Consider the following 24,305-nt stretch of genomic DNA (forward strand, 5'->3'; position numbering starts at 1 on the left):
AGTACTCCAAGCCAAAACAAAAGCTAGTTAGTAATCAATGCATGATCCTAGCTCATGTTAAGATGGCTAATGCAACACACACAAGATGCAACTACAATAGGCTCGGCTATTCTAAGATGGCATGTGATGATGCTACAACTAACATGTATTCACTTTGGAATTTAAATACAAATGCAGTTAGTATGATGCACCGAGCCCGGTGCATGTAAGACAAATGTATGGATGCACGCATGCATAGCATAAGGTATGCTAAAGTAAACATGTCCTAATACTAACCATTAAAAGCAGGTAAGTAAAAGGGAGAAAGAAGTGGGGGTTGGAAGACATGCACACACGCACCCACACTTATTACAAATTTGCCCTCGCTCGGAGGGACCGAAAGAATAATACAAATTAATTAACCTACAAGCTAATTAAATATTACAGGCCAATTAATTAATTAACAAATTAACTAATCTAATGAAAGCAGTAAAGGCCTCGGGAAGAGGACCCAATGCAATGCGTGTTCGGGTTTGCTCAGAAATCTAACGCCATGCACAAGTTTGCCTCTGTTTTCCCTGCTCTGCTCCTCTGAAAATTGCACAAGTTCCAGGGAGCACTCTATGGACACTGTGGAACACCACCGGCTAAGACAGAACACCACCGGCCATGTCCGGATGGTCATCGACCATCTGTAAATCTATCGGCCAACAATGGATGGCCGGTCGGCAGTATAGATGGCCGGCCGGCCAAAGCTTCCTGCAGAACCTGTTTTGACAGCAGCAGAGGGCAAAACATGGCATGGCAATGCATTTCAAGCAAATGTGTGCACCACCACATCCCTTATCATGTTTGTGACTCAAAGGGGTATGGTGCTCGATTCTCGGACCACCAATCGCGTATTTCAATGCGTGATGGCCCAAAGAGTCAAAGTGTGCAATTTTAATATGGAATGAAATGCACAAAACAAACAATGGGCCCCAACCTCCATCATAATCAATTCAAGAGGCAAGAGATGCATGCTTAATGTTATGCAACCTAGGCATGGAAGCTAAGCATGCAATATGAGCATCTGAACAAGCAATGTAAACATGCAAGCATGCAAGTTATGCAAACTAACAAGCATGTAAGATGGATGAGCATGCAACGACATGTAGGAATGGTCTTAAACCAAAATGGGCAGCTCTCAAATAGGCCCAAATCAGTGGCCAAAATGATGCAACAAAGGCATGAAAACACACACACAAGCATGCATGCACAAAGGCCTAAACATGGAGCATAAGCCATCAACTCTCCAAAGCATGAAAGGTATGGAAAATGCAAGTATGCAAGCATGGAACATGGACTGAAATATGGTCTCCAATGATGCCAAATCATGAGAACAAGCCAAGTAAAGCATGCTAGTGACCCACACACCCAAGGCTAACAAGCTAGAATGCAAAGAGGCTATACAAAGCATGGCAAGCATGACCAAAACGATACCAAACAGGACTTAAAAATGGTGCTCACACATGAGGCTAAAATGGCACTTTTTGAAGACAACAAGGAGAAGGGATGGCCCTCTCCTTCTTAGGACCTTAAACCACCATCCTCACCACTGAAATCCCTCAAGATTTCAGTGGTGAGGAGGCCCAAGCAAGGTGTTCCCGAAGCTCACCAAAAATAGCACAAAATGGGGCCAAACAAGGCCTAAGAGGGGGTAAACGACCCCAAACACAAAAGTGACCTTAATGAAGTATCTTAAAAACAAAAAAAAAAAAAAAAGAACTTTTTTATGTTATACACAAAGCCCAAATCCGCAAGCAAGACAGGCTAAAAAGGTGTGCAAAAACGGGGAATAAAGAGGGAAAAGGGGTTACCTTTGAAGACTAGCAAGAACCAGCTGCCTTTAGACCCAAAAATGCAACCCTTAACCTCTGAAAACAAGCTCCAAGAACCTCCAAGTGATGATGGAAGTGTGTGGCTATGAAGTGGTGTGCAATAGGCCAAGAACAAGACCCTTTTGGACCCTCTAACCCACACAAATGTAGAGAGAGAGGGAGATATAGAGAGGGAGTGATATATCTATCATATATATCTGATTTTTCTAACCCTCTAAAGGGGAGGAGAGGCCCTCTTTTTATAGAGAAACTAAGGGGGCAAAGCTTCTCTTACAAGCTTTGAGCAAAAAGGCCAAGCTTCTCTTAGAAGCTTGGATCAAAAGGGCCAAGCTTCTTGGAGAAGCTAGGCAAAGGGGTCAAGAGGTTCAAGCTTCTTCAAGAAGCTAAAAAAAAGGATCAAGCTTCTTGGAGAAGCTAAAAAGGGTCAAGCTTCTTGGAGAAGCTAAAAAGGGTCAAAAGGTTCAAGCTTCTTGGAGAAGCTAAAAAAAAGGGTCAAGCTTCTTGGAGAAGCTAAAAAAAAGGTCAAGCTTCTTGGAGAAGCTAAAAAGGGTCAAGCTTCTTGGAGAAGCTAAAAAGGGTCAAGCTTCCTCAAGAAGCTAAAAAAAAGGTTCAAAAGGGTTAAGCTCCCTCAAGAAAAGGTCTCGGCCAGAAAAAGTGGCCGATTGATCAAAAACAGTGGCCGGCCGACTGTAGACGCGCCCGCGGAGGGGGGCCTTATGCTACTACAGTTCGGACTCGCGATTTTTGTTGTCGCGGTTCTTAATCTGAACCAAAGAGTCCAAATCTGGCAAATCGTTTTGAGAAACAGATTTTTGAAAATGTAGTGCCAAACATGGACTGCTTTGCCAGATACAGAGTCGCCACCTAAATATTTTTAAAATGGGGAAATTTAGGAAACCCTGACTCGGTGCCGAAGGCCACATGTCCGTCATCACCGGAGTTGTCTCGGCTCGGGAGCTTGGGTACGATCGGGGAAGGTCAGCTATGAGCACCCCCTTTCGTCCGGTCCGAAGACCGGCCTCTACTAATCATGATATCCGATTTTGAAAACATTACGTGTTCTTATTCCATTTATTAGCCTAGAATTATTATGTTATGCGCGCAGCAAACAAGTATAGACTAGATTGTCTAATTTGGAAATAAGCATTGCATATCCGTTTGTTTTGAAAAGTGCTTTGGAATTTGCTACTCGCAAGTAGGCTAAAATACGGATTTCAACGAGTTTTTCCAACTCAAACAATCTAACCTCCACCCACAGGCATTCAATCAATTTTAACACATAAGCACTTAGCCGCATGGCAGGCATACTGTCATGGCAACACTCACACGCATACGGGATGCTAAAGCATAAATACTTACATCGTACTCCGTGCCAAAACAGTAAACTAGTTAGCAAACATGCATGTCCAAGTTCATGTTGAAAATGGCTAATGCATCACATGCAAAAATGCAATCTAGGCAGGCTCGGCTAACCCTAAACATGGCATATGAAATGTGATCAATCACCACATATTCAATTTGTGAATTGAAGTACAGATGCAGTTAGCGTGATGTACCGAGCCTAATGCATGCAGTACAAATGCATGAATGCACGCATGCATAGCATAAGGTATGCTAAACTAAAGATGCCCTAATCTACCATCATAAGCAGGTAAATAAAAGGGAAGAAAGAAGTGGGGATTGGAAGACATACACACCACCCACACACACTTATTACAGATTTGCCCTCACTCAGAGGGACCAAATAAATATTACAAATTAATTAACTACGCAAGCTAATTAATATTACAAATTGCCTAATCGACTAAGCAACTAACTAAGACTAAGAAAACAGGAAAATCGCCTCAGGAAACGCACCGCCATGCATAGGCTGCCTCTGTTTTCCTTCCTTCACTCCTCTGGAGGTTACCAAAACCTCAGGACTGCTTCCTTGGATGCTGGGAGACATCACCGGCTGCATGGAATTGCCACCGGCACGAAATGAAGTTGTCGGCAGAGAAATGATTGCCGGTCGGCACCTTACACTGCCGGTCGGCAGAGTTTTCCTGCAGAATCTGCAAATGACAGCAACAGAGGGCAAGGCAAAGCATGGCAGCACAATTCAAGGCATATATGCACCAACCATGTCTCTTATCATGGTAATGACTCAAAGGGGCATGTACCTCGATTCTCGGACCACCAATCACACATTTCCATGCATGATGGCCCAAAGAGTCAAGTATGCAATTTTCATGTCAAATGCATGCAAACCAATCAAACAAACTAAGGCCCAATTCCCATCATCAAGTCAAGGAACAAGGCATGCATGCAAGATGCAATGCAACCTAAGCATACAAGCTAAGGATGCAACATGGCATGGCAACAAGCTTATGCAAGCATACAAGCAAACATGGGACCATGCAAATAGATGTGAAGATGGACTTATACAAGACTTGGGCAGCTCTAATAAGGCCCAAAACAGCAGCCAAAATGCCCAAAAATGGAGGCTAAACACACATGCACACATACACATGTTATGGTCCAAACCTCAAGCATTAAGCAAGCAACATTCAAGCACACTCGCAAAGGGATTTTATGGACGATTAGCATGCAACATGAGCTCTAAAATCATGCTAAAAACATGGTGCCAAACCAAGCAATAAATCAAGCCAAGCATGCAACAAATGGCCTAAGTGCTCAAAACAAACCAATGGAGTATTGAACTACACTTAGCAAGACCAAACATGGCATGAATTCATCGACCAAAAACAGAGTTTTAGGACATTAATACAAGGCCTAAGGATCACTTAGATGGCATCCAAATGACTCAAAAACAAAGGCATGCATAAACACCAAAACATGGAGCATTGCTACACAAGCTTATGAGGCATTAAAGATGCATGCAAGGCAGTCACGCAAGCATGAAAATGGGACTGAAATAACATGTAGGGTGACCCCAAATCACCAAATCAATGCAAAGATGTCATGCTATACATGCACATACTTAAGGCCAACAAGCCAAAATGCAAAGAGGCTATATGATGCATGCCAAGATCAAACCAAACGACTATGGACAGACCTAAAACATGTCAAAATAGGCACAAATGCTTCACAAGACTAAGCCTAAAACATGCTTGAACAAAGTCTAACAACCTAAGGCGCATTAAGGCATAAACATGGCATTACATGGCAACTATGCTAAACATGCATGGAGTACCAAAACCAATCTAAAATCATGTTATATTATGGAAAAATAAGCATGAAAAACAGCCTATACATGCTTAACACACACTCAAACATAATGCTCTCTCAAGAGGCCAAAACATGCCCTTTTCAAGGACAACAAGGAGAGGGGGTGACCCTCTCCTTCTAGAGACTTCAAGGCACCATCTCCACCACTGAAATCCCTCAAGATTTCATTGGTGAAGAGGCCCAAACACCAAAGTCCCGAAACTAGTACAAAATAGCACAAAATAAGGCCTTTCAAGGCCTAAGAGGGGTCAAACACCCTCAAATCACAAAACACCCTTAATAAACAATCAAGAGGGTCTAAAAACAGAACTTTTTTTTATTATACACCAAGCTCAAAAACGAATTTAAGACAGGTAGAAATAATGTGCAAAAATGGGGAATAAAGATGTTAGTTTCTTACCCTTGATGACCCCTTTACAAATGGTGCTCCAATGACCCTCCTTGGCTTGAATCCAACACCAAAACTTCAAAATCAGTCCTTTAGAACCTCAGTTCCAAGAGGAAGGTGAAACACTAGGTGCTTGTGTGCAATAGTATGGACTAAAACACACACAAGAGCACAAAAGAGAGGGAAAGAGAGATAGGATGTGTATCTAACCCTAACCCTAAAACTCAAACCCTAACAATGGTTGTCTAAGCTCTCAAAATATCTTAAGTCTCTAACCTCTCAAGCCAAGAGACAAGCCTCTCTCTATATAGAACTTCTTGTCTTGTAAAGCTTACAAGACAAGCTTCATAAGAGGGAGATCCCTCCATACACGTGTATGGAGGGGAGCAAAAGCAAGACAGCTGTCTTAAAATATCTGCAAAAGCAGATGCACAGTAGTCGGCCGGCCAAAAATGCCATCTTGGCCAAAAAGAGTGCCGGCCGGCACTAAATAGTGCTGACCGGTAACAAATAGTGCCGGTCGGCAATATACACTGCCGGTGGCAGCAAAAACCAGCTGGTGGCCTCTAGCCACTGCCGGTGGTGGGTGGGTGGGGATGGTCTACAAGCCCTACCCTGCCTCTCAAAGGCAAAACACAAGTGTTTGGTGTGAAACCAGACACTAAACAGTCAAGTTCGGAGATCCTGAGGCAAGGCGCGCGAGCCGAGACCTCCGGGAACTCCAAACGAACACAAACATGGATAATCACCGAATGTTCAAATGGTGACGTCCAAGTCTTGAGGACGGTCAAAAATGGGATGTCTACATCGACCAATCACAATGCCGACCGACCATCAATAGTGCCGACCGGCCATCACCAATGGCCGGTAGCAAGGAAACAAGGCCGGTGGCCTCAAGCCATGGCCGGTGAGGTGTGGGGATGGCCTACAAGCTATTTCCCACCCTCAGAAGCAAAACAATAAGTGTTTGATGTAAAACCAAACACAAAACAAACAAGTCGAGAGGTCTTGAGGCAAGGCGCGTAGCCGAAACCTCCGAGAACTCAAGACGAACACGAACAGGGATGATCATCGAGTGTTCAAACGATGACGTCCAAGTCTTGAGGACGGTCAAAAATAGGGTGTCTACAATATCATGGTTAGTAAAGGCCGATCTTCGGATCGGGCGAGAGGGGGTGCTCATAGCTGATCTTCTCCAATCGTACCTGAGCTCCCAAGCCGAGGCAACTTTGGTGATGATGGACACGTGGCCTTTGGCACCGAGTCAGGGTTTCCTAAATTCCCCCATAAAAAATATTTAGGTGGCAAATCTGTATCTGGCAAAGCAGTCCATGTTTGGCACCTCTTTTCTAAAAATCTATTTTTCAAAACGATTTGCCGGATTTGGACTCTTTGGTTCAGATTAAGAACCGTGACAATTCGAGAGTCCGAACTGTAGTGAGCCCAAACGAACAGAACGGGACTTATCCTCCCGGGGCGTTCGGGGACGTCTACAGTAGCTAACTAAACCATAGTCGAGCCGACCCCTTAAGCGTCATGGGGAAAGCTCGATACATGATCTCGTTAGGAAAAGCATGGAGGATCATGAGGGTCCTGTAGGTCGCCAAATGGTCAACTTGATCCGTTGTGCCGTTGAAGGAGTCGATCGAGGGCATTTTGAACTTGAGGGGTAGGGGTTTGTCCCTGATGGAGGCGACAAACGGGGAGTTAGCTGTTGTGGAAGGTTTATTCTGAATGTTTTGCATGACTCCTTAAAGCTGGAGTTTCATGGCTCGGAGTTCCGCATCCCAAATAGGAACATTGTCCCCTCCAGAGTGTAGTGGGGGCTGAACACTAATAGCCTCTCCTTCAGGTGCAGGTGCTTGAATTGAAGGATGTAAACCCCGAGGTGACGGGTTCATGTCTTGAGGTGGGGCTTGCAGTCCCTCTAAGTTGGAGAGGTGGGCTTGTTGGAAAGGATGGCTCAGGGTCCTTTCTCGATTGGGAGGGATATCTTATGTTGGTGGAGGAGGTATAAAGAGGTTTCGCTGGAGCAAAGCATTAATCAAGGCCTGATTTTGCTCGGCCAAGCAGTTGATGCTGTTGGTGAGCTCTGTGAAATACTGAGGTGGGTTGTTTGGGTTGGGAAGGTTGGCTTGGGGGTCGATGGCGCTATGTTGGAAAGCCATGGATCTCGTTGTAACCATCCACCTCGATGGCAGGTGAGGAGAAATTATCGGGAACGGGTCTCTGGCAACAATGAACACAACTGTTACCCAGAGTGGCGTTTCCACAGACGGTGGCACTGATGATGTTGTTGATCCAAAGAAGGGTGAGTCAGGCAGACCCACGCTTCCTACACCTTTCTCCAGTCACTGAGCTCACTGGTGTGCCTGCAAAAATATCCAACAGGGAACGGGAGTCCCCCAGCGGACCCTTCGATGATCAAGTTAAAAAAGAGAAGATTGATGGTGTGGAGAGAGGGAAAGAATAAGAGTAGAGAACTTAACCTTTGATGTGTCTTGGAAGCCTTCTTATATCCTTTGTCCACTCCGACCTGTCGTGTTGGCCGAAAGTCTATACTCTAGCTTGCCTTATTCACGGTGAGGTTGCCCGTTCCGACGTGAAGGAGTTATCACATTTAATGCTGTAGGGGCCTTATTAATGGCTGATGTGTGGTGCAATAACTCTACAGGATCTTTGTCTGCTTACGTGGCTGGTTCCCTTCTTGACAAGTGTTTAGATGACATTAGTTCTTGGTACAACGTTAGGTTCTCAATGGTGTTAGGCTTTAGTGTTTGAACCGTGAATTGAGCTCTAAGTGGTGGGCCAAAAGCTTCTGTGGGCCCACCGATGTCAAAATTAAATCCTGAAATTTAATTTTGTTAATTTAAACCCGAATCTTTTGATTTGTTTTCAATTTAAATCGTTCGTCTATTTTCATTAAGTAAAATTGATAGAAAAATAATATTTTAGCTATTAAATACAATATGAGTGTACATAAAATGTCTAAAATATCTTTTTTCATTGAATTTAATGATTAAAATATTATTTTTTTCATTGGTTTTCCTTAGCGAAAATATGCAACAAATTCAAATATTAGAATTTAAATTGACAAAATTTAAAACTCATGATTTATTTTGTATGTTAGTGTGGTAGGTAGATGTGAGTGTGTTAGGTGAGAGTTGAGTGTGGTAGGTGAGTATGTTTTCCTCTTCTATATATAGGAGAGTCATTGTATACATTCTATATATCGATAAAATGAATACACAATTTATTCATCTCTTTCTATATACATTTAATTTAACATGGTATCAGAGTTATAAGATTTAGGTCTGTATTTCTTTCTTACCGGCGGGCAGTCGACCGGCAACCTTGCCTTCGCTGCCCGCTGGAGTTTTCTACACAGACATCGACATCAATAAGCTTCAAATTCTTCTTCTGAGCGACAAACATGTTTACCTCTGTCACGAAGCACCTTGTAAGCTTCAACGACCAGAACCACCTCATTTGCAGACTTGGCTAGCCCATATTGCTGGTTGGGATAAGTATAGGCTAACTGAATATCGTCTCCGATCTGCATAGACACCGCTGATTGATTGCTATCCAGAAACCGCTTCACCAGCGTCGTCGCCTTTATCTTCGGCGACGGTGTCCTGCTTCCGGACGCCACCAGCTCTTCCGGCGGTGACACAATTGAGCTGCTAAATACTCACAACATGGCTACATCAATCTCTCTACTTCTCCTCCTAGCGTGCCACGAATTCTCTTGATTGAAGTCTGAGGAGGCACTGGTTATACAAACTCGGTTCCAATTCATCTAGCATCATCTTCACGTTTTTTGTCAATTGTTTGACACTCTTGCTCCAGTGCCATTTTAGGTTCCTCTCCATGCCTTCAACTATCACTGGAAACAACTTCTTCTATCACCTGTGATGCCATCTTCACAAACTGTTCGTTGTTCCATAAGTAGAGAGCACGCTCTGCTATTTGTGAGTTCCAACTTTTGAAGCACTTGGTAATTTGTGTGCACAAAGGCAGAGCCAACATTCTGTACTACTCAGGCTCTATATTCTCAACCAGTTCCTCAAATTCCCCAATTAGCAGAACCTCATTCTGACAATTAGTGACTGGCCAATACCTCAAAATCCGTCTCAGAACAACCTCGCCTAATTTCTTTCCACCCTTTTTGCCGTCATCTTCAAACACTACCTCGTTGCCGCCATCCAGATCTCCACCGTAACCACATGCAGTCGCATCTCCATCGCCGGCCTCTTCTCCTCAAACACCCGTCTCGCCGGCCAGATCCGAGCCCGTCTCCACCTACCGGGACCGCTTGGATTCACCTTGATGAGTTTTTTTTTTTTACTCATTCTCTCTTAAACCTAATCTGTCTCTCACGCAGATTTATCCCTCTCTTCATATACATCATCACACTCTTTATGAGTTTTTTACTCATTCTCTCTTAATTCTAGTCTCTCTCTCACACAAATTTATCCCTCTCTCCATGGACCCAACATCTTATTGCTTTATGTAATGTCACCCACTCACTTCTCTCTTTTTTTTTAAGCAATATTCTCCACCACCTCTCCTATCATACCATATGAAAAATGTTTGGGAGCTCTAAATTGGGAGCACTAAAGGAGCTCTAGAGAGTGGGTCCCACTGACTGATGTGATGTTTTGGCCTTAAGTTTTTTTTTTCTTTTTTTTTTTTTGAATTTCCACCTCATTAGTGGTCCATTAGTGCTTCCAAATTAGTGGGATGTATCATTGTTGCATACCATATTGCACCCTCTCTTTAAAAACAAACATCATCCCCCACCTTTTGCCCACAAAAGCTGTGTATGATAGCACGCACCCACAAAAGTTGTGTATACCAGCACGCATGCACCCACTTCTTCTTATGACAGCATGCACATTATTTTCATAATATAACTACCTATCATCTACTGAGTCCGGATCGTTGGTCGTCTTTTCCTGTGGCCCGTCCTGCGGCTCCCTCAAAACGACGTCGTTTTGGGGAAAATTTCAATTAAAAAAATAAAAAACTGAACAGAAGCAAACCAGAGCAGAGAGGGAGGAGAAGAAAGGAAGAGATCAAAAACTTTGCATGCTATGTTAATGCCAGAAAGCACAATAGAGACGCAGAGAAATGGGTGTTCTTGAAATTGAAATTTAAGAAATGGGTTTGTTTTCCTTGTAAAAATCTGATTCAACAATTTTGAAATGAACAAAGTAAATTGTTTGAAAGTTTGGGAATCAATGTCAAAAGAAAAATAGAAAGAAGACCCAAAAATTGGAAAGCTGAATCGAGGGATTTGGAAATGGGTATGATTGAAATTACCAGAAAACTGCTTCCATTCAAGGAGATCATGGCGACACAGACGCGGGAAAGACGGAGCTCTTTGGATCTTCTCTCTCTCTCTCTCTCTCTCTCTCTCTCTCTCTCTCTTGAATTGAGTCCTGAAAGAGAAAGAGAAGTAGTCTTCAAGTCAAGGGTAGCTCTACTAATGTCTCTCGTACTCTCACTCTCTCTCTTTCAGATTTGTTTCGATCCATAGCAGGCAATCATTAGATTAACATAGAAAGGATATATACATATATATTTATAAATCAAAACAAACAAATATACAAATGATTTTACCAAAAAAAAAATTTTTGAAATCACAGATGTGGGTTACATGAATATGTTTCATCAGATTACCATAGCAGGAAAGGGCTCATATATTTTGAAATCTGAGACAACAATTCATAAAGGAAGGAAGAAATGGGTTAATGGGTTTGATCTGAGACAACAATTCATAAAGGAAGGAAGAGCTCAAGGAAGGAAGAGCTCCGTCTTTCCCTCGTCTGAGACAACAAAGGATATATATTTGGAAATGGGTTTTGATCTCTTCCTTCCTTCTCCTCCCTCTCTACTCTGGTTTGCCTCTGTTTAGTTTTTTTTTTTAATTGAAATTTTCCCCAAAACGACGTCGTTTTGGGGGAGCCATAGGACGGGCCGCAGGAAAGGGCGATCGATGATCCGGACTCATCATCCATTACCTTTTAATATTTCTAATTCGAAAATGAATGATGCATGATTTATGTTTAAAAAAAAAAAAAAAACATTACACAACAACTGCCTTTTCTGCTCTATCTTGTACACTCACATGTCATCCAGATTTGCACAACCAACTTATTTTATTCATATCAGGGATCAACCCTGATCACAGTTCTACACCAAAAAACAAAAAAAAAAACACAACAAACAAATAAACCAACAGCACAATCCCACGCATTTTTTTTTTCCTCCGGCAGCGACGCTTCTACCTCAACTTCATTTGCCATCGGCTTCGTCCCTCGCCTTCGTAACTCTTGACGATTCTACCTCGGCCTTAGCCGCGCTTCCGAATGTAATTACTCCCCGCTGTCCGTCAAATGCGGAGTATGAGGGCACTTCGAATCGGGCCTTGGAGGTGGCTTGTCGTTTTAGCTCTTTATTCTCCTTCTTCAGTGAGCTGATCTCTCATCACGCATCTTTATACATCCGTTGCAGCAAGGAGAGTTGCGCTGATAGTTGATACACTTCAAACGTCTTGTTCTGCAGTCGATAGGACAAGTTCGTGACCGCAGTCATGGTCTCTACACATGACTTCAGCGTATGCGAGTTCGCCTCGATGTCCGATTGTGTTTCCATTGTTTGCTTCACTGACATTTCTGGATAGCTGAGCATGGGGACGACGGAAGGTCGCTTGGTTGAGGTTCAAGGGCACCAGCACCGGTTATCTCTCTTGTGGACTTGTTGAGGTCTGGAAAGAGGGTGAGCGAACCAAGGGATGAGGCCATGTTAGCCATATCAGAGGATGCGCAAGCTAGGGGTTACAGAGTGGGGTTGCAGAGTGATTGTAGAATGGTTTGTCACTACCTCTCTATCCAACCTCAGCCTCGATTTAAAAAGAATGACGAGACGAAGAAGACAGAGAAGGAACAAGTCCCGAGGCAGCCACGACACTCTGTCGGTCCCGTGCATCGCGCGCCGCTTGACGCCATAGTGTCAGGCGCAACTTTTAAAGGAGGGGCACGACTTTTGAAGACCAGCGCGACTTTTGAGGGCGCGTATCTATATATATATATATGTATATCTTTTTGTATCCTATATACCTGACCATACAGTGTATTCTCCAACGGTCCGACACGACCGCACAGTGTCTTCTACAGCGGTCCGACACGACCATACAGTGTCTTCTACAACGATCCGACACGACCACACAGTGTCTTCACCAACAGTCCGACACAACCACACAGTGTCTTTTACAATGATCCGACACCACCATACAGTGTCTTCTCCATCGGTCTAACATGAGCCATCCAATGTCTTCTACACCGGTCTGCCATAACCATGCAATGTCTTTTATAGTGGTTCGACACGACCACACAGTGTCTCCTCCATCGGTCCGACACGACCACATAGTGTCTTCTACAACGGTCTACCACAACCATACAGTGTCTTATACACACAATGGCTTCTACAATAGTCTGACATGACCATACAGTGTCTCCTATCCTATTTTATTTTATTTTTATTTTATTTTCCTGTTTTGTTAGTCTCTCCAAACTCAAGTTGGTTTGTACTAATCCTCTTTGAGTTTGAGGGGGGCTGTTAGTGTAGTAGGTAGATGTGAGTGTGTTAGGTGAGAGTTGAGTGTGGTAGGTGACTATGTTTTCCTCTTCTATATATAGGAGAGTCATTGTATACATTCTATATATCAATGAAATAAATACACAATTTATTTATCTCTTTCTACATACATTTAATTTAACATTGTATAAGAGACAAATCATAGGATTTTTAATTTTTTGTTTTTTGAAATTACCCCTAATATATTTATTCTCTATTCGTTCAAATAAAATAAAAGCTAGATTTAGTGTAGATGTTTTTTCTATTATGATTTTTCTTTTCTGAAAATTTTCATAACCGTTTGATAACTCTCTCTTTCTTTTTTGCTTGTTGAATAGAATTATTTCTTTATCAGTTTTGAGGCTATTACATATCAGTGTAATCTATAAAATTAATTATAAATCAGTCAAATTTTTTTTTATCTATATTAATTATTAAAGTTATAAGTTTTCAATATTTCTGTAATTATTTTTCCCTCTGTGCACTGCATTGTAATTTTTCCATTAGTTTTCTTGAACCGGTATCATAAAGAATGGGGAATGGCTCGACTATCCCACTTAGCCAAGTTATATAAAGTAGATTTGAAAAAATAATTTAGACAAATATGACTTTAAAAGAAAAATAATATTTTTAAGTATAATCTGATCCCAATATATACGATGAAATCAAATAAATTCCTATTTCAAACATTGGATCTTCTGTTAGGAAAAAATTGATTTATGTATTCACATTTCAGGCACAGTGCTTAATCACAATGCTATTACATTTTCTGTCTTTCTTCTTATTTTTCCTCTCCCTTGTGTTCTTTTTGGCCCCTCTTCCTTCTCCTCTATATATGGCGAAGACTGAGGAAAGACTTGAGAAAGTGGTTGGAAAGTGATCCGTCAACCAAATAGAATAAAAACGAAGGTTAATTTAATTATGTTAATACTTTTTTAATTATTAGTAAATATTATTTTATTTATTTTTATTTATAAACCTGTATTTATTGACTTTCTTAATTATAAAAATTGTTTACAAACATTTCTTTTAGAAGGATTTAGAAGTGTGAATAATACATTTTTATAATTAAGGAGTTCAAAATATATAGAATCATATTCAAGAAAGATAAAATAATATTTATTCATAATTAAAAAAATTTGGTGTAATCAACTCTAAAAATGAATTAAGATCGTCTTCATTCTACTGGACCGATGCTCTCTCCTCAAAAGACAAAGAATGGTCTGGATGAAATCACCTAAGCTCAACAAATGAGAAACTAAGAAACTAGAATTGTTTAAGCTTTTAAAATAGGTGATGCTTGATAAAGCTGAAAACTAAAAATTAAAGATTGAAAATTAAGTATTGAAAACTGAATATTAAATTTTTTAAGTTAAAAAATTGTTTAATAAAATTTAAGTGTTGAATTAAAAATAAGTTGTTTAATATGTGTAAGATAAAATTTAAAATTTATTTTTTTTATATTGTATATTTTAATTTTTATATTGTGATGATGGTGATGGTGATGGTGATGGTGGTGGTGGTGGTGGTGGTGGTGGTCACTACTAGAAAATTGACCTTTTGCGACTATTTTTTTGCGACTGCTTGTTTGGCCGTCGCCAAAAAAAAAAAAAAAAAAAAGGCTCCAATTTATATTTTTATTTCTCTTATTTTCTTTTACTTATTTGCTCCATTTCCTTAGTTTTGCCCTAGCTTGGCTCGCTCAACCTCTCTCTCGCTTTTGCTCACCGATATGAATCTCTCTATCCCTCTTGATCTCAATCGATTGATCTCTCTATCTCGATCTCTCAATCTCTCAATCTCTCTCTCACACACTATCTCGCTCTCTTTGTATTTGCGTACACATTATCTACTCTCTCTCTGCAATTTGCGCGATTCGTCGCAGAGAAACCCTAACTCTACCATGGAAAAGTTCTCTCGGAGCACTCAAATGCAGCAGAGTAAGCTCACCTCTCATGCGTTTCACCTACCTCAAAATTTACCTACATTACGCGCGCGCACACACACACAAAGACTATCTTTGAGCTTCATTGTGTACATAGCGTCCTATCAATGCATAATTACATGAATGCTTATATTCATATGTATATGTATTCAGCATCGCAATGTAGATCTGTCATCGGTTCTGTTTTTGCTTCTTTTTTTTTTTTTTACCTCTGTTTCGGTTCTTTGATCCATAAATTGCTCGATTTGTTCTAATTTTTTGTTCTTTTTATGATTTTTTTCGTGTTTATTGGTTGATTAGTTGGTTTGAGAAAATCATCGTAAAACTTTGTGGCTATTGCTAGTGGTGATGCCTCTGAGGCCTTTGTACAAGCATTACAAGAGAAGGTTTTTTTGTTGATATTCTCATCTCATTAGAAGCAATATTCAAAATGTAGCTCTCTAATTTTTATAAGTACTGGGCCTTACAGCTAATCTTTGTCACACTTTGTTGTTTAAAACTGTCCATGGACCAGAAAATACACAATTGGAATAGGTTGTCTGCTATGGCTGCTGAACAGATTGTAATGACAGAGTGATCCATTCTACAGGTTAGAGTGATCCATTTTATGATTTGGTCGGCTGGCCTCTCTATCAAATTTTTTGCCTTGGCCAGAAAAATTAATGGTAACTGATAATATTTATTCTATTTATAACATTGAAATGTTTTATTCCATCATTTTCCTTTATTATCTTTTTAGTGTTCAGCTAATAATCTCTCTCCAATTGCTTCATTATTATGAAGCAAATCATGTGTTTAATTTATTCCTTGTAGCACTTTAAAATGTTACTAATTAATTTTATAAAGTATAGCAATCAAAAGTGGAAGCCACAATATTTGAAAATGACATACAAATGTTACAGAACACCCTCAAGATTTGTACATCCTGTGCAATATCAAATGCAGTGGTCAGAGCTTTCATGAATCAATCCTAGGGGAGTGTATGAACAAGTTTTGATGTTGTCAAGTAACAATCATTTTCTGACTAACGTAGGCAAAAACGCTCAAGAACATGTTTGGAGCAATGCGCAGACAACATGTTTTTTGGATTGATGTTGCTGCTGTATTGTTTTTGGTAAAACTAACTAACTGTCTCTCTCTCTCTCTCTCTCTCTCTCTCTCTCTCTCTCTCCAAAATGAGTGACCTTTCAGTAAGCATCACATTGCCAATTTTCTACTCAAAAGAATATTGTTTCTAGCTCAATTTGTGTACTAAAATTTTCTAATCACAATGGTGCATTTTCAGATCAAACGCATTCTCATTGTAGTTTAACTTAATGACCATGAACAGATGTCGTAAATTGAATAATTCCCATTGACCTTTTGTTCTACCAAAATAACTCGAGCATTTATTGACTACTTTGAATCACTATTCATATAAGAGTGCTCTGTTGTTCTTCATCTCAGGACTCTTCAGGTTCACAAGTGTAATAGCATTTCTTTTAGTGCATCAACTATCTTGTTTCATTTAGCGGCTAACATCTTTTACTTTGATAATGTTGAATTTCAGACCTTTTACACTCTTTGGATTAATCCTGGATCTTTTGGTCTTTTCTACCAATTGTCACTCATTAGTTTTCTTTGCATTTGATCACAAGTTGGAAGAAAGATGGCTGCCTTATGGAGTCTTGGGTTGCCCTCAGGTTTGAGGCAATATTTATTGGTTTTCTTCTTTTATTGATTTATTGAAATGTGCCCACATTGTACTAATTTCATCTTTCTTTTTCTCTTTTATATAAATATAATTTTTATTATTGAGTATGTAGGTAATTATGATTTGAAGGTTATGCGCTAAGAATACTATATTAATCGACAAAAAGCTGTAGTATGCCCATAATAATCCATCTGTTTGGATTTTTACTTATTATTTTTTTATCATGATAACTCTCAGAAGCTAGTATGCTCTGGTTTTTTTATTTTTATTTTAATTTTCTAAATTTTTTTTTTTGAATGTGTTTTTTTATTTATTTTATTTTATGTTCATCTCTCTCTCTCTCTCAATAAGAATTTCTCTGGCCTCTTAATCTTGTTCCCTCTCCCTCTCTCTATCCCTCAATCTCACACACTCTCCTTGATGTTCTTCTCAGATCAGCACCTCTGCTATGTCGATATCCTTCATCCTCCTCAGGTAAACACACCTATCTATGTAACTCTATATATTATGTATTTGTGAATTTCAATGTTTACTCAGGCACTTGAAATTGTATAAGGGAAAGTTTGCTCTTGCAAAGTAATTAAGTTGTGGGTATAAAAATTTGACACAAATTTCCTTGTTCATTTGCTTCTCCTGGTTTAACTCTGTTTATTGAATTATATCATTTTGAATACAATGGGGCAATCAATCAAAATTTGTCATCTGTAAACAAGTTCATGTTCTCTGGTTCCACTTCGATGAATAGGATTTGAAGTTCCACATTGCTGCATTGAATTCTTTGTCATGTTGTAATGGCTGAGGCTTGAAGCAATGTACTAATATATATTCATCTGGGAAATTATGTATAGGTATATAAATATATCTACATATCTACCTGGGTATGTATTTTGTTTATAGATAATCATATTGCTGTGTACAGGGGGACCTATTTCCTTTCTAAGGTTTGAATTTTTTCCACATATTCACGATGGTTGTGAATCTTGCAATTACCCAATTACCCTTCTCATTGCGGCAACGGTTAGATTATTGTTTCCCTTTTCTTCTTCTTGTGTGCATATTCAGTTTATAATCTTGTTTCAAATTTCCAAATCATACAAGTTGTTTTTGGATTTATTTATTTATTTATATTTATTTTTTGGAGGTTTCTCTTTGAGGTTCTATTTATATGTTCTCTTGGCCATTTGGTTTTGTATAATTGGTATATATTTAGTAGTGACACCAAAGTCATGCACACGATGCTCAATGGATAGGCTAGCATTCTTTGTTTCCTGGCTTTATCAACATATGTTATGTTGCAGGTCTTTATTTTGGACATAATAAAGAAACTTGATCTGGGCAGGATTTTAGTGTGCAATACACTTCATTGATAGACACTACAGATTTTTATTACAGTTTTATACATAAAAAGTCAGAACAGAATTTATTATAGCCTTTAGCATCAGTTTTGGAAAATGGCATAATGATAGTAGTGATAGTGAATCATTACCCTTTTTTTAAATATAATTTCAGTGTAAGGAGTGAGCATTATGATACCAAAAAAAAATGTAAAAATGCTAAAATATAGTTTAGTGTGACGCACATCCTCTGATGGATTGTAAACTTGTTAATCATCTGTAACTTGCCTTGCCTCTTACTATAATAAATTTCCATAAAAGGAACCATTGTCAAGTGTAGTAGTTTAATTTAATTGCTTGTACTGGACATTAGAGGGCAATGTCAATGTAATGCAGTGATTTGATTATGATGCTTGTATTGAATTCACAGTTTTTCTAACATCTCTCATTTGGTTATGGTTATGGAATTTAACAAAAATCACAATTTTGTTCAAATCTAAATGCATAAAACATGTAATTTAATTAAGCACCATTTTCTTTTGCATATGCACGTTGATATGGAATCTTTAATCAGGAAGTCATCTTTTCAAATGGGTTTTGTACTGTTCTGTACCTAGCAAATCTTGCATTTGCTTATGTTTTGGATTCTACAAATAGTGGGCTATTTTGGAATGGGCAATGGGACATATAAAGCTGCCAATTTTAGTTGTGGTGTCATTGTATTTTGCAGCTAGGAAATAAATATTACGAAAGTCTATGAAACTTCGTTGCTATGTGCTCATGATATTTATTCATCTCTGTTGTGTATTGCATATGTGATTAGGGCTTTGTCTTCTGTTTGTTAGCAAAGTATGATGTTTCTCCAGCAAAGAAATAAAAGAGTTGTTAGAGGGAGTGTCTTGCTTTGGCTGCTTTTAACCTTTGGTGTATTTTTAAATGCCATAATGATTTTAATTTCACTATTGATTGTGCATTTTCTTATACAAAGGCGAATGAGATGATTGGGTTGTGTCCGAGTCTGATACTGCTAATGAAGCTGAACGCAGTCAACCAAAAAAAGGGTGGAGATTAATTCCAAATTTGATGCTGCTATTGGTTGGCTCTTGTGGTTAGAGATATTACATGTAAGATTTTACTAATATAATTCCTATTGCTATACAGATCTAATTAGTTAAACAGATGGCAACTAACAATGTTATATTTTCAAACTCTTTAACTGCAGGAAAAAAAAAATATAAATATAATTATAATTCATCAGTTAAAGTAGTATATAATACAATTTTTTAAATATATATATATATTATATATAATAATTCTATGGATATAAAACCCACTACATATCATTTATTAGGTCCACTAACGGGTATGGTTAGAATTATTTTATATGATTGATTTTAGGTCTGTAAAATTAATTATTGGCATATGTAACTTGGGTTCATGGTCAAATTGAATAAGGAATAACAAAAGAAAATCAAAGAAAAGTTGAGATTGAGAGGGAGAGAAAGATAGAGGTGAAAGCCCGAACCTACCCACCAAGTTGTGTTGCAAACCACATTTCTTTCTCTTCCAAAAAACAACTCACTACCTTTCCCATAAAGTTCTTGACAGTAGTTTCTGTGCTAGAGCCATCGGAGATGTCTATTTGAACAAGGTCGAACCCTGGGATTTGCCTTGTAAGTCTCTTCTAATTAATTAATTGTGTACACTTTTTATTTGCTACTCTATTTTGATTCTTAATTAACCATACTTATGAACTCTATTGAATATTTTATATGATTTATACTTGTCTATCAAAATATTGCTTGCTAATTCTTCCTTTGTTTTCAAACTTATGTGTATCAGGTATTGGCATGAGTTCAATAATTTTCAGTTTCAGTTAATTTCACATCAGGTGTGCTGCTGTTAACCTTCTTTTTAGGACTTCATTTCCTCTAGTTATTACATGAATTTACATTATTCTGCAGTTTGGAGTCGTCAACTGGTGATAATTTATGCTTGTTGAGTGCCATTGAAGTTACTTAAATTGCTCTTATGCAAATCTCCTTGTGTGGCAACTACAGTATTGTAGTGAACCTATTAATGTTGAACAGAATTGTGGTTTTCTTTTCTTCTTCTTATTTATTTGCAAATGTCTTGCTGTGTTGTCAAAACATGCCTTTGAAATGTTAACCTTGTTTTGGTCAACAGGAAGAGAGAGATGCAATTTTGGCCAAAATTGAAGTTTCACAAGCACATTTAGAGTCATTTAGAGGCATGTGCTTGTATTATGGCTTATGAAAGGCATATTATGTAAATCTTGTTATATTATCTAGATTTTTTAGAACTTTGTTAGGTGTTTGTACTTTTTTTTGAACTAGTTAGGTGCTTGTACCTGAAAGAAATGATGTACGATGTTTACAATAAAAAATTATTTGCGACAACAAAAAATTCGTTGTTAAAAAGTTATTATTGTACTATTTATAAATGTCATTGGAAACTATTTACGACGGTAACAAAATGGTCGCTAAAAAACCTGTTAGTATTTTTTCTTTATTTTTTGCGACGGCAAAATAGCAGTCGCTATAAGTAGTTTAGGTGGTCGCAAATAATTTGTGACTGTTGTTTTGCCGTCGCAAAAAGTATTTGCCACCCCCACATTCGCGTCCCCCATTTGCAGTCGCATGAGCCGTCGCAAAAGGTCTTTTGCGACTGTATTTTTATTATTTGCGACGGTTTATGACGGTCGCAAAAAGCACTTTTTCTAGTAGTGGGTGGTGGTGGTGGTGGTAGAGGTAGTGGTGGGGATGGCGTCGTGGTGGTGGTGGTAGTGATGATAGTAGTAGTAAAATGATGGTGATGTTCATAGTAATAATGACAATAATAATGAAGGTGATGGTAGTAGTGGTGGTGGTGGTGGTGGCGGCGGCGGCGGCGGCGATGACGACATGATGGTGGTGGCGGTGGTGGTAGTGGCATGGTGGTGGTGGTAGTGATAGTGCTAGTGATGGTAGCGGTAGTGGTAGTAGTGGTGGTGACATAATGGTGATGGTAGTAGTAGTGGTAGGAATGGCGGTGGCGGTGGCATGGTAGCAGTGGTGGCAGTGGAATGATGGTTGTGGTGGTGGCTGATGGTGGTAGCGGTGATGGCATAATAGTATATATCGATATTTATGTTTAATATTTATAAATTTAGTTAGAATTAAGTAAATTTTATATGACTTAAAATTTTCTTGAATTTTAGCCTACATTTTAAGAGGCACTTAAATCAAACAGGCTTAATTAATTATCACTTAATCTATTCAATTTTAAGTGTTGAATCATATCATCAAACACTCTCATAGGATATGGCTTGTGTCCCATCCGTAATCAAATTGGATTAAATTCTTGGGTCCTGTGGGTCTATCACGGAGCTCGTATCAATGATCTAAATTGTTCAATGTGCAGGGTTTGTTAAGTACTTCATTCATGCAAAGAATTATCAAATCACATTTCTATTAACATTCAGAATGATTTTTTAAAAAATTGTTAATAGAAAAGTGATCTAATTAAGTAACAATTGATATCTGATCAACGTAATTTTTTATAAGGATAAAATACTCGACAAGCCTTATACATTGAATTGTTTGGATTATCGATGTGGGTTACGTGGTGGGCTCATGGAAGCCCAACAGTACGATCCAGTTCAAAACCGAACTGGAGACAAGCCTTACCCTTTAAAATAATAAACAGGTGAGAACATAATATAGAGGAAATTAAATGGAATGGAATTTTTTTTTTTTTTTCAAATTATATCGGTGGTTCCTATATTTTCCTTGAGTCATTTTTGGATCTCACAATTTTAACTGGCTCAATTTTGACATTTAATTTTAGATTTTGTTTTAATTTAGTCTAATTGATAATATCGTTAGCATTTTTTAAGAAAGATTATAACTAAATTAGTTTGGATTAACTAACTGAGTTGGGTAAGTTTATAATTTTGTCTTTTTAAAATATGACACATGACACTTATGTGTGTATTTTTCATATAAAATATTAGGAGTTGTAATCAATTGAACAAAGTTGAAACAAAATCATAAATTTAAGGTCAAAATCGAGCCAATTATAATTATAGGGACTACCATCATAATTTATTATTATTTTTTATTAGCAAAGTAAAAATACCATTTAAAATATAAAATTAAAAGTACAAAAAAAGAAAAGAAGAAGATACATTGAGAAATATTGAGACACTGCAAACTCTACTCTTGCTACCACTCACTTCCTTACAAGTTGTCTGATAATCTTTCCTTAAAATCTTATAATATATTTATTCTTTATTCTTTTAAATAAAGTAAATGTTAAATTTAATGTATGTAACGCCCTCAAAATAACAACATTAAACCCATCAGATAAGACATGCATGTAACCACATTCTTTTATTCATTAGAGTTCCATTACATAAGTATTACATGTTAACATCAAAATAAAATGCCTTACGGGCTTACAGCTTTCCAAGTTAACACTTGGTTACAACAAAAGAGTACTAACTCGTTTACACATTAAGCCCTTGGCTTGAAGTTACATGTAATACATCAAAAGTTAAGCGACAAAAGTATGCCCGCCTCTAGCCTCCCAGCTATGTCCTTGGAGGTGGCATGCTACCTGTACCTGAAAATGATATTCCCATATAGGGTGAGCCACAGCCCAGTAGAAATACACTAAACCAACCATGAACAATGACTAAAAGATTAGCAATTGATAGATGGCTAACACAGATACATTCACATAAATTACACATTTATGTCATACAACTTATGAGTCTAAGTTACCTTTCATTTTCCCTTTTTCAACAAATAAGCATGCTAGCTCTATCATCATTTCCACAGATATGTATAAAAATTATATCTCACATTCAGATAAGCATATAAGTTGTATCCACACTTTACTAAGATAAGCATATAAGCTCTATCTTCACTTCTCTAGACAAGCATATGAGCTGTGTCTACGGAGTTCATCCCCTATCTTCTCCCAACACTATCCGGTTTAGAGGTACATCCCCTATCTTCCCCTAAACCGCGAAGTACATCCCCTATCTCCTCCTCTACACATAACGTATATAAACACATTGGTTCTATATACAATCACCCAATACATACAGTTAATGTATTCTATCAACCGTCAAGTTCCATGACACATTCCATTGATTAGTTTCAGTTTGCCTAATCATCATGCATTGTCTACAACAATCACGACTATCCTCCACCGATAGCCCAAAGCAGTTATTTCTATACAGAAAATAAATGCACAATGGATATACAATTAACATTTCATTTCCTCATTTCTCACCATTAATTATCCCAATTAATCAAACAATGTAATTAGGCCATTTTCCATAATTACCATTTCAACCCTTAGGTCCCATTTTCATCAATGATACAACATTTATTCCATTTTTTTTTTTCATGCCAAACATGCATCTAGGTTTATTATGAATAAAATCCCAACTTTTGTAAAATTACACAAAAGCCCCAAATTTTCACAAAATTACCAAGCCAAACCCAACATCTCAAAATACCAAAATTTAAAGACAAAATCCATAGAGAGGAGTAGGATATCCCTACCTCGAAGTTTAAGCCAAAAAGGAGATGAAGACTCGAAGATCAACGTGCTCCAAATCCAAACTTTTTCAGATTAAAACAAAGCTCTCAACGCCCTCTATCTTTTTAACAAAGGCTCTAGGCTAGATTCACACTCTAGGGAGATCAAATCTTAGAGAGAATGTAAGTTTAGAGAGAGAGGGTCTCGGATTTAGGGTTTGATCAAAAAAAGAAGTGAAAAACTAAAGCTCAAAATCGCTACTGTCCGCTGATATAAAACACGCTCGCTCGAGCGAAGCCTTTATCGCTCGAGCGACCAGACACAGAAACTCTCGCTCGAGCCAAGAAGTTCTCGATCGAGCGAAGAAAAACCCAGACCGCTCGAGCGAAGGAAGCTCGCTCGAGCCAAGAAAGGCAACTCTCAGGTCCAGAACCAGACGCAACACTCGCTCGAGCGAAGCCACCCTGGCTCGACCCACCAGACACGAACCTCACTCTCGCTCGAGCGACCAACTCCTCGCTCGAGCGAAGGTCCAAAAATCTGGGCAGCAACACTAGGCTCCCAAACACAACCAACCTGTAACAAATCTGCCCAACACATCCCATAACTCAATATACCAAGTAAAAAGGATGCAAACAAGATAATAAACAACTACCAA

At 38.6% G+C, this 24,305-nt stretch overlaps 1 protein-coding gene and 1 long non-coding RNA gene across 2 annotated transcripts; one reads left to right on the top strand and one right to left on the bottom strand.

Moving 5' to 3' along the window:
- Positions 1-8,875: 8,875 nt before the first annotated feature.
- LOC145799575 (uncharacterized) lies at positions 8,876-9,722 on the bottom strand. Its single transcript, XM_082889169.1, has 2 exons — positions 9,670-9,722; positions 8,876-9,158 (listed from the first exon to the last, which is right to left on the bottom strand). The coding sequence occupies exons 1-2, from the start codon at positions 9,720-9,722 to the stop codon at positions 8,876-8,878; spliced, it is 336 nt and encodes a 111-aa protein (XP_082745295.1).
- Positions 9,723-17,031: 7,309 nt separating this feature from the next.
- On the top strand, positions 17,032-20,518 carry LOC145799131 (uncharacterized). Its single transcript, XR_014341146.1, has 3 exons — positions 17,032-19,215; positions 19,934-19,982; positions 20,279-20,518. It is a non-coding gene; the product is annotated as an uncharacterized LOC145799131 (long non-coding RNA).
- The last annotated feature ends 3,787 nt before the right edge of the window (positions 20,519-24,305 follow it).

Source organism: Camellia sinensis, chromosome 9 (assembly GCF_055761805.1).
Source record: "Camellia sinensis isolate YWXY chromosome 9, ASM5576180v1, whole genome shotgun sequence".
Classification (NCBI taxonomy): Eukaryota; Viridiplantae; Streptophyta; class Magnoliopsida; order Ericales; family Theaceae; genus Camellia; species Camellia sinensis.

Excerpts from the sequence above, each read along its gene's own strand:
- LOC145799575 (XM_082889169.1), bottom strand. The coding sequence starts at position 9,722 with ATGGAGATGCGACTGCATGTGGTTACGGTGGAGATCTGGATGGCGGCA. Across the intron at positions 9,159-9,669 it reads ATCTGGATGGCGGCAACGAG|CTCAATTGTGTCACCGCCGG; the intron begins GTAGTGTTTGAA and ends AGTATTTAGCAG.